We start from the raw sequence: 16,114 nt of genomic DNA on the forward strand, positions 1-16,114 counted from the left end.
CTGTTAATTTCTCAAAACATTTAGCTGTTTTTCAGACTGTGCTTGAAACTCGATATTGTATTATGAAATTTCAGTCTTCAGAAGGCTTATGGCTGTGGAGTTTGTGTTGCATGTTTACATGTGCAGCAAAAGGGTCAAAGTGTGGCCCTTAATTTGCTGGGGTTTCTGTGTTATGAAATTCACATGCCCTTATAAATTTGTATGTAAATTTCTCTAAATAGCTGTGCATTAGCCCTGACCTAGCTGTGTGCATATGTGCAGAAGAATCTGCCTTCTATTCCTTTCTTCTACAACATTAATCTACAAGCTGACCTGCATGAACAGAAGCAAGTTGACGTTCACAAACACTCCTGGTGTCTTTACAAGCCTCCTGATATATCAGCTGTTGTGGAAATGCACTGAACTTCTGAGATTACGTACATTGCTGTCTTGTTCTTACTTTTATTTTTCACTACTTTCGCATCACACTTGTGGTAAAACCTGATCTGTTTCCTTTTCTTCCCCGCAAGCATGTTGTTGTCAGGGTTAGTGGCCTGTCATGTGGCCTTGCCCTCTGAATTCACTTCTGGGCATTGCCCTCAACCTACAAGCCATGAATAAAAATACACGTTTATTTGTGTGTCTGTCACTTTCTCTCCATTCGCTCTAATGAAAAGATGAAAAGACAATGAAAAAAAAAAAACGTTTATTTCTGAAGGTATCACTTTCTCTTTTTTTGCTTCAACAATGCATCTCTCAAGGCAATCTGAAATAGCAAAATGAAGATCGTTAGAGACATTTTATTTGAAACAGGAAAGAAAAGGACTTATTTATTTTGCATGCCCTCAATCGCCGAAGCATTGTAAAGGGTAGAGGGGAGTGGGTTTCAAAAAGCAAAACAAGAACGTAAAAGCGGCAGCGTGAAAGGTTAAAAAGCAAGAAAACGACATTTGTGTGACATTTGATTCATAATACTTAGCGCAGTAGGGTACACACTTGTAGATAGCTTTTATAAGTACAGTAGCTCCCATTCACTCCTGTCGACACCCTTGTGTCTTGTGAGAGACGGCAACAGTTGCTCAAAAAAAGCAAGAACAAACAAAAAGTAGGGGTAATTGGTGCGCACAACTTGAAGTTCAAAAAGTGTCTCTCTCTCTGAATAGAGACGTGGAGTCAGAACCGCTGCCGATGTCACAGGCAAGGTTAGGAAAGAAATCTGTTGCAAAAACTGCCTACTACTCGCCTGTTTTTCACGGAAGGAGCGCTTTTGCTTGCGTTTTAGCTTGTGCTTGACCATGTTGAAGGCCTTGTTCTTGCGTTTCTCCTTGTTGCTTTGGCTAGCAAACTCTCCTTTCTTCTTCTTTCGACCTCCAAACTTCTCTCGACCCTCCCTTCCCTCCTGAAGATCCAAACATGAAGGGCAAGTTAGCATGCACTATGGGGCATGTACTGGGTACAATGTACAATAGACTCCCGTTAGGGGGACACTGAGGAGAACCCTATCAAAATTTTTTTGTTAGGGGAATGTTTCGCCGGGCAAGCGTGCGAATACACAAGTGCTGCCTTGTACGATCACCGACCATCGTGCCATCATAGCTTTTCATCGACCGTGGCGATCATCTGACAAGCCTTAACAGGCTCCTTCACAGTTTAACTAGCACTTGAAGCGGTACTTGGAGTTCCTCTGCTGTTCGGCGCTTGTAAATCGAAGCGCGTCAAAACCACAGGGCACGCAAAGCTCATAGACGCGAAGCGCCATAACAAATTGAAACTCTCCTGGCCGCCTGTGGCGCCGCCAAGCATCCGTTTTCTTTGCTTCCAACATTCAGGTTGTCTTTTGCCTGCCTTCCTTGTGTGATAAAAGTGCACTATTGGTTTTAACACAAAACTTACTTCAATATTGATCTGCGCAACCTGCCTTTGTCAGCCTCAGAGATTCGTGACTCTAAGTAGGATGGAAAATTCCTCCAAGGTGGCGTCTCTTGTCCTATGGCGTCACTACGCTTGTACTTGCGAGATTGGCCTGTGGTGGCGATACCTGTATTTTGGTTCTTGCTATTTTCTACCTTGCAAGAGCTTTGTTTTCAGTAAGAGCGGCGTTTATGTGATCAGGAGCTGGTATTCTATCGATACAAGCTAACTTCAATTTCTCCTCAGTGTCCCTTTAAAGGGGTGCGAAACACTGCTTGAACGTATGCCGGTTACACTTCAGATGGATTCTTTATGTCACACAGATGCTGAATAAAAAATAATTACAAGAATCGATGCATAGGAACGAGAGTTATTCAATGAAGAAATTTCGAAATACAAGCAAACAAAATGCTGCCCTCAACTCGAATTTCGCGCAGCTTCCCATTCCCATGTCACTCTCCCAATGACGACACTTAGTGCGACCAATCAAAACGGCCTATCTGAGCACGAGTTGGCCACGGAAGTTTGCACTCCAAGATTGCCTCTTCTCTGTAACTCGTTCTTTCCAAGGCTGGCAACGCCGTTTGCACGGTTCACAACAACAATGTGAACGCCCAGCTGACCCAGCGATGCTTCATCGTCACGCCGATGGTGCAGAAGGGAACACTGATAAGTGACGTTCCCTGACTTATGGATCCGAACTGGATCCGACTCGATCGCGAGATACTGCGACGGTGTGACGGCCTGCGCAAGATATCAGACACATTTAGCATAGCGCGTACCGCTACTGCTTACTGCGCTACTACTGCCCGTCGCTCCTAGCGCCCTGGTTGGTCATGGCGAGCAAGGAGCGCGGAACGGGCACCATCTGGCGCCGCCGCCCGCTGATGCCTCCACAAGCTGACGATGCGCACTGCTAAACGAACTGCTGTTTTCTTTGCATCCTTCCTTGGGACCGAAACGAAACGTTGTGCAATGGCTCGATCAGATCGATTCCGCAAGCCGTTCTCAGATAACATAGAGAGTAGCATAAGTGCTGTGTGCTAGGTCGTAGTGATGTTTACAGAGAAGCGCAAAGTCCTTCGATGTAAAAAGTAGCCAGAGCCTCTGTTGGTGTATTTTGTTTTGCTTGCTTTACAGCGCTTTTATCTAAAGCAAACTAGTTGGTTTTGTTGATGTAATATAAAACACAAACACTTGACCAAAACATATCTCTAGTTAAAAACCCAACTTGGGGTATATTTACTGTTTGTCCAATCATAAAGCTAGCGCAAAGTGATGTCATATCCGCTGCTAAAAACCGCCACTGTATGGTGACACCGTCAGCATCATGAATTTGTTTTTGCGAGCTAATTAAAATATTAAAAACTGGAGTATACGCAGTTAGACCGATGCTAATAGCATCACTATAACTCATTCTATGCAACCAAGAGGGAAAACAATGCACTGAAAATGTGTTTCGGGCCCCTTGAAGACGATTTCTCGGATTAAATGAACAATGCGAGGCCTTTGGCTTGTCTCCCATGGGACTCAATGTAAAAAAAGTCCGCTTAAGAAGAACTGTTTCGCGTGTCCTCCAGTTAAGATGAACTTTTGCAATGACCGTGAACCATAGCAAACCAAATCTTTAGCTTCAGAATGGTTTTCAAGTAAAGTACGACCAGGTGGCAAATAGCACTACCCACAACAGCACAAATACTACAGCCTAAAAAATGTAGCTAAAAAGAAAACAGGATCAAGACAACTGAATGTAGGGAAGAATAATATGGTACCTTGATTGAAGCCAGTCGCGACTCTTTTGTACTTCTTGGGTTCTTGACCAGCTTCTCTATATCTCTGAGAGACACGAGCTCCTTCCTGTCAATGGAGAAAAGCAGCTACTGTGCACAAAGACTACATCACAGGGCTCAATACAGCTTCCAACATGACACTAAACTGCTCGTGAGGGCTTAGGGCTCCATAGTGTTAATCATTCTAATTTATTAAACTGCTCAAATAAAGGGCAGGTACACTGTACGAATATTAAGGCCCCTAGTTTATTGCAATTGTGTAAAAAATTAGATTTATACATTTTTCATGGAATTGTGTGCTATCACCACATTCTCTTTTTTGATGCTATTGTTGTTATGGACATCTGCAGAACTGACAGTAGGATAAAAAAAAAAAGAACTTCTTTTCCCCTCATTCGCACGAACATAAAGTGAGGAGGGAGTTTGAGAACTCGGGCCAATTTTAAAAGGAACATTAATTATAAAAGGAACATTACAGTTATCGTGCAATCTCAAACTCTTTAAGGCAACCATAGCCGAACCCCCCCCCCCCCCCCCCCCCCCCCCCCCCCAAAAGAAGCACAGACGGCATGCTAAAATATGGGAGCAGCAGATACCTTGGCGTTATTTCAGAGGCAATGCTTCAGATGCATGCGCCAGGATCGAGTGAAGCCAAGCCTTCGATACTTTAATGCACATCACCACAGCCATGCCTCAGCTACTCGATACTTCGAGCTGCCCAGTCCTGCACCCATTTGCCCCTCTTTGCTTTCTCTACTCCACTCATCTCTTTCTGTGCCTCCCATTCCTCAATGATTTGCCTTCTTTCTATATCCATAGCCACCATATCCTCTGCACTTGTAATGCTGTGCCCTTTTGCCTCAAGATCATTAAAAAGCTGATCTTTGAAAAAAAATTTCCATTAATGTAGTCAAAACTTTGACATCTTCAGGGAACACGTTTTTGTGTGCTGATTCTAAATATGTAATTTAATTTAATGCAAAACAAGTCCCCATGCACTTATGTGATATGCTGTGTAACCTTTTGCCGATAGGTTTTAAGGAATTTTTCTGCAGGAAACTTGAGCTGTGGGATTTAGAAGTTGCCACTTCAGGAACGGGAAGGAAAGTTTGTATTCCTGTTGCTGGAGTGGCAACTTCAAAACCCTATAACTCAAGTTCTATGATATGCGGGATGATAATTTTACTCTTATTGGATTTTTTTATGTCAAGACAAACCAATGGCATGCATTTGAGCAAGTTCCCTGCAGAACTTGGCTAAGTCATGTCAATGCTTCGAGCGGGAGGTTTTTGTCATGTCTCATGAAATGTGCAAACAGCCTGGCCAAACTATGCTGTGCCTGTTGTGTTGTTCGGCTGCACAGTTCCACTCTGCTGACACATCCTGGTTTGCTCTGCATTAGCAACTCGACACAGGGCGCTCTTGCACAACCATTCATTAGAAGGGTGCACTGCAATGAGCATTGCGTGGGTCTACAGCACCTTCTGATAGTGGCTTCTGTGCCCCACCTTTCCCATAGTCTGGGCTTCAGAACCTCATTTATCAGCACAAAGTAACGTCCACAGCACACTAAACACTGGCAAATCACTGCTTGGCCAGTGGCTGGTCCCTCGAGCATCAGTCGTGTACCGCATCACTAACCTTGAGAGCTTCAATGTTACAACCTGCTTTTCTTCAATTCGCTGTGTGTACGACAAAAAAAAAAAAGCGAAACACATCCTATAGCAGCTGGTAGCTTAAAACTGACAAACATGCTGACCTGGCCCTCTACTGATAGAAACTGAAATGCAAAAAAGGAGGACTACATATGGGATGACGACTTGCATTCCAGTGAAAGTATGGCACACTGAGAAAGCAAATAGGCATTGTGCTTCTCAGCAATTGACAGCTTGAAATTAGGCAGTAGACCAATATATCTATCTGGACTTGGCTTACCAACAACCAAACCATACAGACACGCATTGTGAAAAGCATAGCCAACAGCACTTGCCTCTCGCCAATAGCAGCATCAGCCTCAGAAGCAGCAGCAGCAGAGGCAGCTTTGGCATCAGCCTTCTTCGTGAACCGCTGTGGCAGCGCTGCTTTCATCTTCTTTGCAAGCTGAGCAGCGCGAACCTTGGCAAACTCCTGCTGGCTAAGGATTCGGGTTTCTGAAACTTGCGCTGCTTTCTGCACCCGTTCCTGTAGGCTGAGTAAAGGCTTGCCTTTCTCCTGGTCATTCATGGGGAAAACAAATAGGCAGGACTTAAGAGCACAGCCGTGCACACATCACCAAGTGTGCAATGCAGCTGAGAACACAGAGTGTCCACTATATTAAACAAGTGAGCAACATGAAAAACGGTTCAAAAACTTGCATAATATTGATGCTAACTAAGCCTTACCACTAAAGAAAACTATGCAGCTGATGTCAACGCTGATGAATCACAATCACTAGGATGACAACTGACCAGTCGGGGTACATCAGGCATTACAAGATTAACAGGCAATTGGAAGCAGGAACGCATGACAACACTTGGAACACAAATTCCATAACGAAACAAATGCCACTAATGAAGCCAAAGCAAAAGCGGGTCACGTATGAAGCTCGGTTGACTAGACAGCAGAAAAACAGCAGCGCCGTAAAAAGCATTACCTGTAATTGCTTTGACAGACCAAAACAAGACACCACAGGCTACACTCAATAAGCCAAAAAAATACATACCGTAGAAGCACACTTCTCACTTTCTTCCTTGATGTCTCCGCCCTTGCCTTCATTGCCATCTTTAGTTTCAGGCACGTTATCATCGTCATCCGAGTGCTGCACATCTACCCAGCTATCAGAGTCATCATCCTCATCGCTATTCTCATCTTCTTCATCTGCACAGTACCACAAGACAGACATTCCACGATTTGAGATACGACATCTCTCTCCACACCGAAGATAAAAAAAAAATCTAATACAAGCAAAAACCAGTTCTCACCAGGATGAAACAAGATACGGAAGAATGCAGACATTACAAATGCACTGTGTTTTCCTTTGTAAAACTCTAGGTCTGTGTAGCTAGGCTAGATATGAATTACCATATTCACACGTATCTGATGCGACCACGAATACAACACAAGGGGAGGTTTGAGACCTCATGAAAAAAAATAATTATTCCGCGATCTCAGCCTGTTCAAATCAACAACAGCCAAAGGCTCACGCAGAAATACGGAAGCAAAGGATACGTCGATACCATTTGAGAGGCAATACTTCAGAAATGTGGTCAATTTTTGGTCACGTGTGTATACAGTTGAGTATATCCCGAGTAGATGCCTCAGGGCCAAAAGATAGATATGCCGTATATACTCGTGTAATGAACCCACTTTTTTTTCTCGAAAAGTTGACATCAGTTAGGGGGGAGGATTCATTACGTGAAAGAAAAAAAGTTTAACCAGATTTTTTTGGAAGGGTCGAAATTTCACATCATACCTCCGTCTGTATTTTAGTTATTAAAAAACGCACGCAGTCAAAAGCATTCGTGCCGCTGGTGTTCACTTTGTTGCGATCCGTCAATTTTTTGATAGCTGGCGGCTAAAAAAACACACAGGATGGCTATGAGTGTCTAATGTGAACGTTTAAGTCTTAGCTTAGAGCACACAACATCTTGGCGCAATGCCAAGTTCGCCAAGCGCACCCTCCTCCCAAATCCCTCTGGCAGGAGCTCTCCTCAAAAGATAAACAAGTGGTGATGTTATCATGTTATCCGCGGGCAGCCTCTTGGCGCTGGCAAGGTCTGCGCTGCGGACAGCACAAAAACTGTGGAACCTGCTACAAAAAGCTAAAGGCTAAAAAAAAAGTAAATGCTGGACGACAAAAGTGGGGGGGCGTGTTCATTATGCGAGTATATACGGTAGGTGTCATTCAGCGCTGTTCCACCTGTTATGGAAAAAAAACTCATGCACTCTACGTGCCGTCATTCTCAAACATGTTGCTGTCAAACGCATCCTGTCTAAATACAAATTATAAACTAAAGAAACTATTGCGCCCATCTGTTGTCACCTGAGCTTTTAATTTGATGCTTGGAATTTTTGCTATGCAGCAATTTCTCGCCTTTCTGGTCTCGTAAGCCCTTTCATGGTTACTTTTTCCTGTGCTTTTAATCATCTGTAGGTGTTTATATGGTTTGATGCAAATTCTCAAATTCTCTCTTCTAATTAGCTGTTAACATTGATGAGTTAAATTATGCTGTCCAACTTTTATGTTTGCTGTAAAATGTTTTCCTCAGTGCACAATAAGATTGACTGACTGACTGATTGATTGATTGATCGATCGATCCAACCAACGAACAGCACGTGACAGTCACGCTCGTTATAAGCGGGCTCGACAGTACAATGCAACACTCCGCCCCGTGCATCACAATGCACTGGTGCTCTGCTCGCGTTGAGTGTCAGATACACCAAGTATAACACTGTGCAGCTACACATGTATGCTGATGCTATCAGCACTTGAGTAAAATTTAGCTGAACAGAGGGAAAGGTCCTTACCATCATTCTCCTCTCCATCAACATTTAACACTTCGGCGCCAGGCACAAAGCTGGCGGCTTTTAGTTCACCATACTGCAAAACCTTAAGCTCTTGCGTTTCTTCTGTCGGCTTGCCCTGGAAGATGAGCAAGTGGCATTATTACAAATGACAGCATCAAGCCAGAACTGTAGTGCTAGGAACTGCGTTCAGTGTGTGAAATTTAGCACCCACATAAAGCATAAAGAAAGGAATACTCAGATATGGTTCTCGTACAAGAGATTGCACAATATAATGTGCTATTACATTACGTGCCACTTGGCAGGCTGAGGCTATTAAAGAGAGGGCACAAGCACAATACAGTACTTGTGAATTCCTCCAGTGTCATTATTCCTCTTTTTTCCCAGTTAAGATCAAAAGCAGAGACTACAAACCTAACTGCGCCTCACAGGTATCGGTCACAAAAAACGCTTAAGCTAGAAACAACACCCTCAAGAGGGGGGAAGGAGAGAGAAAAACCTGCACCTAAGAACTTGTAGCAAAACCATGTTCAGTAAAATTTAAGAATACAGTAGAATCTCGGTGACACAAATACAACTGATACTAATTTCGCGATGATATTAATTTGCAAAATTTCATTTCGGATGTTCCGAAATCTCTTCCGCGCCACTGCAGATGATACGAACATGCAAACCGCAACCGCACCCTCCAGCACTAAGCGCTGCTACTACATGACCGACGTCGCAATCGCCAGTTGTGGTATATGCACCGTGAGTAGTGAGCTCTGGCTGCAGGGCTGTAAATAAAACCCGTCAGCCATAAACAAATTTGCGTGAAAGCATTTTTCATGTTTCTGCATATGAATCATTCGTTGGGAAGATAAAAAATTTCGGATTATAGCAAAATTTTTTCACGACCCCATGAGATTTGTATCACTGAGATTCTACTGTATTGAGTTGGAGGACAGTGATCTTGAATGCCATCATTGACAGAAAATAGAAACGAAAGCCACTTGCTTGTAGAATTTCTGCAGGTTTAGCATCAGCCAAACTTTTTAACAGTGAATGTCTAAAATTATACCCATCTTATGTGAGAAGTGCACACATTTGCACTGTTGCTTTCTCCAAATTAGTGCCATAAGCTAAAGCTTGCTCATCCTTGCAATTGCAAGACAGCCCATACATTGTGAGCAACAAAACAGCTCACAACCAAAAATTGATTCTCCAAGTAAAAATTTGAAAGTAGAGCAGGGGCTCAAGCAAAGCAAAATGGGTGCCATTTATTTCAAGGTCGGTTAAAATGAGTTGCACTATATGCAACAATTACACCATTGTTTTCAAGTATGCAGAAAAGCTAAGTTCCCACCAATCTATTAATTTTTACAATTTAGCATCCACCGCGTCAAAACTAGAGGAATATTACATTATCTCCTTTTTTTCTGCAACTAAGCAATAAAGCCTACCCTGAACTTCCTTGCCAGCATTTCTGGATTGACAGTCCTGAAGAGGTGAATCAGTGACTTGGCAGCTGTTGAGACATCTGCAAGGAAGAGATTGGCCTTCACTTAAAGACTGTGGAAAGTGTCTCTGCTAATGTGTGGTAAAGTGTATGATGGTCACTCCTTCTTTGCTAGCTCCAAAGACGTCATTAAAGAGTTGGCCAGAAGCTGAGCACGTTAATTAAAGCACTCAAAAAATGAGGATGCTAGTTCTGTGGTGGGTATAATCTTCAAATTAACTAACAGTCTCAATTATAATCATGCAAAGTATGGCATGGCATTTATTAAATTTACACAATGTAACTTAATGCCCTCCAAAGAGCCAAATTTACATATTGAGTTAACGAATGGAGACTAAAAATGTGCAGATCTTGATAATTGTTGCGACATGTACCAAACCAGAAACTATGCCAAAATTGGGTGCACTGACAGACCTCTTGCTATCAAACCTTTATGAAGTGCAATGAATTCAAAGAACAAAAAAAAAGTTATTTCAAAATGCTACGTGAAAAGGACTAATGTGCTCACTCTTGTCCCTGTAAGACTTGTACTGAGCCAAGTCATGCAGCAGATCTCCATTCATGACGAGGGGACACCGGGCGCACACTTCACGGATTGCATTTAACCTGCACAAAGCGAATGTAGACATCAGCACAAACTTTACTCACTTTGTTTTCACTCTCCCTCTTATGTTGCATGCGCAAAGGTAGTAATAAAGCACCTCACAGCCAGCTTACCCCACGGTCATGACTTCAGTTGAATTGCGTTCCGTGACAAAATTATTCGCAATTGTCATCACCACTGGCTCTAGAATCTGCAAAGCCAGATAAAATGCAACGAGAGGCAAAAGCTAAAAGCCAGCATCCGAGCAGAATTGTGTCATGAAACAGCACGTCAGGCAACGGAAGGAAGAAAAACAGTGAAAACGTAAAACTTGCATCTGGAGGAACCAGCTCATGGGAGGCTTGTGCAGTGTACTGCAGTACCTTCGTCACCTCTAGAGTAACAGGACAAAAGTTAGAATAATTAGGCATGCATGAAAGTTCAGGGCAAATATTAGCAAGGCAATAGGCAGAAGCACAAACACTGATGGAAATAATGTCATACATAAGTGTGAGGGGGACTCACCCCTCTGATGTGGCTGGAGATACCTTTGGACCAGCGGGTAAAAGTTGAACACAAACAGCTAGCCGAGAAAATTAAAATGCCAAATGTAAATAATTCCAACTGAAGGCCTGAGCAACAAGACAACAGTCTAAGGGAAGCATATTCACCTCATGAATGCCTATAAGGCGAGAGATCAGGTTCATAACAAGCAGCTTCACTTCAAACTTTTCATTCATGTCTTGCAGAGATTTCAACAGTTTCTCTGCCATGGCTGAAAATTTGAGTACAGTGAACACAGCGCTCAAAAACCAAAAACAACGTTCACTGACATGCTGTGTCTGTGACACCAGCAACAGAACAAAAGTTATGCAGGCAAAATGAAAACACAGGCAATCAAGCTTACTTACACTGTGGGTCATGAATCAGGTGAAGTGCAGAAAAATTGAAGACCTGTGCCTTGTTATTCTTTTTTTGTTTCTGTAAAATAAAAAAATAAAAAAAAGAGAAAACTGGGTCGACAATGAAACACTTTGGGAGGGTGAGAATGTGTCAGCGTTATCAACATGCTACCCAGATTTCAACTTATAACAGCTCAAAGATATTAAACTAACTGTTCATTACAGCAGAAGTATATGTGGTTGTAGTACTTTAAAGTATGAGTGATTGTTGTCTCTTGTCACCACATACTTTCAAAAAGAGAGTTTTAGGATTTGTAACAGACCACTAAGAAAAATTATCAGTTGTCATAGTCAGCACTACTTTCTTTACCTGCAAGACTGTTTACATAATGTGGTGCTATTTAGTACATCTCATTTTAGCCATTCGGTAAAATGTTGCCAATGTATGGTACTAAGCATAGCACATGAAAGAAGCCAACAGTCAACGAAACCAGGAAGCATAGGAATATGTGCCTTTTTTTTCCTTTTAATTTGTAGTTTTCATCAACGGGAGATTAATAAAAGCAGAAGGAACAACCACATGCCGTCGTTGGGATCTGAACCCACGGACTCCGAATTTCGCGTCCGGTACCAACAGGTAGAGCACCGGATGTGAAATTCGAAGGCCATGGTTTCATTGACTGCTGGCTTCCGTTATATATTTCATAATGAGCACCTCTTTTCATCCCTTTGTCTGCTGAATAAGCATTGTGCAGTGGAGAATGCCTATACTGAAGCCCTTTAGCAAGCACTGCAACTTGAGTCCACAGGTTCTCACGCTGCTGTCAAGTGGACACTTTCTATCCTGACCGAGTCTAGCCTCAACTGAAGTTTTGAGTGTGCTCAACATGCAACCCTTTTTCACGTTCCCAACCTATCTTAATCAATGAGTAGACCCGATTGGCCTGCTTCATGCCAGGTGGTGCTGCATGCACCTTTAATTGTAGAAATTGCCGCAAAGAAATGAGTTTGTAATCAAGTGAAGTAAACAAAAGATGCGTCTGAACAAAGTACTTTCCAGCAATTTATAAGTTATGTCCAAAAAGGCAGTTTAGCAACTTATCACTTTGCACTTCAATGTTACCTGAGCACAAGGGTAGTAGCGGCAGCTGCTTGAACAGGACTGAAAATCCTACTTTAGGAATTGGTTAGTGTCGCATAGGGCTAAGCTCTGTTGCAACTGAAATTGGCTCTGTAGAAGTGCCGTATCTGCATTGAGCTCAATCCTAATCAACTCTTTATAAGGATCGAAAGTGCCCATGTGACAGTGGTATTGCATACTACTTCCGAATGAAGTGATGACTATTGCAGTCAGAAGTAAACCCCACAGCCTTATTACTATATGACCCTTGTCTGTGATACTACTGCTGGTTGTATGATGTTATTACATGTTCTAACAATAAACTGAAACGAAACAAGTTAGCACTGTTGCACTGAAAGCACTCTCACCTTCCTAGCTTGCTTGGTCTTATCAAGCAAGCGTTTTCGCTTCCGTGACTTCTTGTTCACGCGGTGAGCCATGATGATTTCCTGCATGCTTGGTCCTTCAGGCTGCGGAGAAGTAGAGCAAAGTGCCACTTGCGAGCTGGGCCCTCCAACTTCAAAATTAACGCAGGGAATGTGACACCAGATACACTACCTCAGACTCGCTGCTTGAGTCTTCCTCTTTCTCTGTCTCGTCGCTACCAAGGAAGAAGGTGAGTGCTGTTGCCAGGACCTACGAGGAGCTTATGTCATGAAAAATGGCAAATGCCTATGCCCTTGCAATCACCTTTGTGGCCTTGTGGAAACAGGCTGTGGCTATGGCGTTTACCGTTTTCGCATCATTCCACACATTCTTCTTGTACAAAGTGATCATCACATCCTGAGAGCAAAATTGCAAAAAAGAAAAGGAGAAAAAGAAAGCTTTGAATTATATACCAGTGCATCTCCATGGACATATTTACATAGAATACACATGCTTCTTACTCTTCTGCACTTGTGGCGTGCTTAGAGAAGTGCAGCACTAGCAATGTTTATTGCGAACTCCATGAGCTCCAGCTCTACCTCTGTCCCACGAGCTAGGTGCTGTTGCATGACAACATCAGCCAAGTTCCTCACAAACACCTGAAGCCAAAGTGTGCTGACCAATGTGGCTGTAAGGTAAGAGCTCAGGTGTTTTGCCTCAAGACTACGGGCCCAAGTGGCCCATACTCCTCGATTTCTGTGAAACAACCATGCCACTTTTTACTACAAGAGAAAAAAGCACAGTCTGTGTTAAGCAGGCATTGGGAAGCGGCTAGATTTAGGGTCATGCTCTTCCAGAAGTTACTTCTTGGAGCCTGTGCAGGCTGGCAAAAACAAGCGATATTTGCATACGCCGAAGTATAAAACAGATTATGGAATGTGATTATGTGTGCACGTAGTCACTGTGCCAGCACCTTTATCCTTTACATATTTTTTGATGGTTACTCATGTCACAAAGTACTGCTACTCACAAGTGACGTTTTTGCAGCAACCAAGTTGCTGTCCTTCAACATAGTAAACATGAAGTTTTGCAGAGTCTGAAAAATAAATAGAAGAGGGACAATGTACAAGCATGCCAACATTTTAGTCAGCTTTGAACTGTTACACAAAAATTGCCAGTGCAAGTCCAGTGCCTTATTACTACTACACCTGGCGCTTCCAACATTTCATTTCATTCCTCATTAGCTTGTAAATATCTTATCGGTCAGCTGCCACAGCTGTATATCCAAAGACCCCGCACCTCTTTAGATTAAATGCAAGTATGAATCCCAGCATTACAGTGCATATCGGCCAAGCACTTTATACATTAGTCACATTAGTCTACTGCAAGCACTAGCTGTGAAATGCTCTTTTGTTTCTTGCAGCATACTTATTACAGTGGTTCTAAAATACTAACAAAAAAAGAGGGAATCACAAAATGCTAACGAAGAAGTACCGAGTTCAGCTTGGCATCCTTCCGTTTGGCATTGGTGTTTTTGATGTCTTGGATGATGTGGTTCTTGAGAAAGGTTCTCAGGGCCTTGTCCTGACACCTCAGTAAATTGAAGAAGAGCTCGAGTAGATCAGTTGGCTGGAGCAAACCCTTGTTGCGCAGCAGAATCAGGGCTCGGCAGAAGGTCTACACAAAAACAATCATGCACACTCAGTACTGAAAAAGACAGTTACCAAGTGCCAAGAATAAGCGCACTAGTTATATACAGCGAAGTGTGCATGAATGCCAGAGGTGTTTGTGCAACAATGCTATTCCCAAAGCCTCAGACTTCTAGATGAAGGCATGGAAGTCATGTCAGCATCTCACTGCTGCTGCACAGTTTACATTACAATACGATTGTATGCAAGTTGAAGATAATGCTAGTAATATAAATATAGATGGCTTTGAAATAGATGGTACTATGCCCCAAACATAGCTTCCACAGCGCAGGTTACAAAAGATAGCAGTTAGGCAGATTACACAAATGTGCGGATTTTCATGATGTTCCTGGTCCCCAAAACGTTGGCCCATGATATCGGAGCAAGCTGCTCACCTATAAAAGCACTTATGATGGCAAATGCATCCCTAAAAGCTGTGGAAACAACACCACAAGCATGCACAAAGCTCACGTAGTTTCGTGGCCCTGACACGCACTGTATTATCACATCAAGCGGTACACACCTGGCATCATTCCTTTGATTGCACGTTTGCAATGTATTTGCTTCTTTCGCTCAGCTTTTGGAGATTACGTTATAGTCAATTGATGCAGACTGCAACTGCGCAGGTGGACTTTTCACTGAACAAGTTCCTGAATAAACTTAGTTGCGAGTAGTGCTTGTCCCGTCCTGATTTCTTGTCCTTCGTCTTTACCTGCACTTTAAAAATATGGCATGCTATACCATCTAGCCCAGCGAACAACCTTGCTAAGTCTTGTGTTGCTGAAGCTTTGCATTTTCGGTCACAAGCCTTGCCAAAGCTGCAACACCAAGGTGGAATAAACCTTCACATCACCCACTAGTGCTGTATACGGTGCAAAACACAAAGCACTGAATACATTGTACAAGAACTTATGGTTTACGGCGTTTCTTAACAAAATGAGATGATAAGAAAGTGCAAAAAACAGCTCAAGAAAAGTCGTTCCGCACTTATAACACCCCAGCAAAACTTTTCAGCGACCTTCTGCAGTAAAGCAAGCGTACGGAGTGAGGGTGCCACCTACGCACCATTCGCATTTCTGGGTCCAGCTGGGTGTTGTAGTTCTTGAGAAGATCGACAATCTCCTGCGGAAACTGCCTCATCTCTTCTTCGTAGCAGTGACTGACTTGCGCGAGAAACATGACCAGATCGTCCAGCTCCTTGTTGTGCTCCGTTGGACGGAGTCGGAAGGCTTGGAGCAACGATTCATAGTAGTGACGTTGCAGATTAAACTAGAACAGAAGGGCGGTAAGAAATGATGAAAGAGCAATGAACAGAAGACAGCAACAAACTTGAACAGCGCAGACAGGAGCAACGCACGGCGCACGGGCCTGCGAGCTCAGCTCACCACGCACATTGGCATCAAAGTAGAAAGGTTACTTACTTCATCCTTGTAGGAGAAGGGATCACGTTTGATTAGATTTTGTAGTTGTGGTAGATTGTTAGGAAGCTTGTTTCCCGCCCTTTGCTTCATTGTCTTTTCAGCACTAAAGCTTCGATGAAACTAGTTGACACGCGCACGTGCCAACGCCAGCAGTAAACAACCAGCAGCAGAAGGTGACAACTAGAGCGGAAGCAGCGGAAGTCACGTGCTCAATTGCAGCTTTGCTGACTTTGCTCTGGATTGGCTTGGTTATAACTTTTTAGTGAACTTTAACAAGCAATAAGCATTAAGTTAGACATTTATTTATATTACTTACTTTATGATATAATGTTCATAGTATTATGAAGTACTGA

At 43.0% G+C, this 16,114-nt stretch overlaps 1 protein-coding gene across 1 annotated transcript; it reads right to left on the reverse strand.

Annotated features, from left to right (window-relative positions):
• Window positions 1-597: 597 nt before the first annotated feature.
• Mys45A (SDA1 domain containing protein Mys45A) lies at window positions 598-15,968 on the reverse strand. Its single transcript, XM_077662896.1, has 20 exons — window positions 15,762-15,968; window positions 15,406-15,609; window positions 14,147-14,329; window positions 13,683-13,748; window positions 12,977-13,069; window positions 12,845-12,922; window positions 12,655-12,756; window positions 11,176-11,245; window positions 10,936-11,039; window positions 10,790-10,847; window positions 10,600-10,658; window positions 10,399-10,475; window positions 10,190-10,287; window positions 9,626-9,702; window positions 8,187-8,301; window positions 6,382-6,536; window positions 5,671-5,891; window positions 3,663-3,747; window positions 1,223-1,378; window positions 598-745 (listed from the first exon to the last, which is right to left on the reverse strand). Exons 1-20 carry the CDS (start codon window positions 15,849-15,851, stop codon window positions 701-703), a joined length of 2,136 nt encoding a protein of 711 aa, XP_077519022.1. The 5' UTR covers window positions 15,852-15,968; the 3' UTR covers window positions 598-700.
• Window positions 15,969-16,114: the final 146 nt, after the last annotated feature.

This window comes from Amblyomma americanum, chromosome 4 (assembly GCF_052857255.1).
Source record: "Amblyomma americanum isolate KBUSLIRL-KWMA chromosome 4, ASM5285725v1, whole genome shotgun sequence".
Classification (NCBI taxonomy): Eukaryota; Metazoa; Arthropoda; class Arachnida; order Ixodida; family Ixodidae; genus Amblyomma; species Amblyomma americanum.

Bases quoted from the DNA above. Each gene is read 5' to 3' on its own strand.
- Mys45A (XM_077662896.1), bottom strand. From the start codon at position 15,851: ATGAAGCAAAGGGCGGGAAACAAGCTTCCTAACAATCTACCACAACTA. The intron at 13,070-13,682 runs GTGAGTAGCAGT...TTTTGCTCTCAG, and splicing joins TTGCTGCAAAAACGTCACTT to GATGTGATGATCACTTTGTA. The intron at 9,703-10,189 runs GTGAGCACATTA...TCTTCCTTGCAG, and splicing joins CAAGTCTTACAGGGACAAGA to ATGTCTCAACAGCTGCCAAG.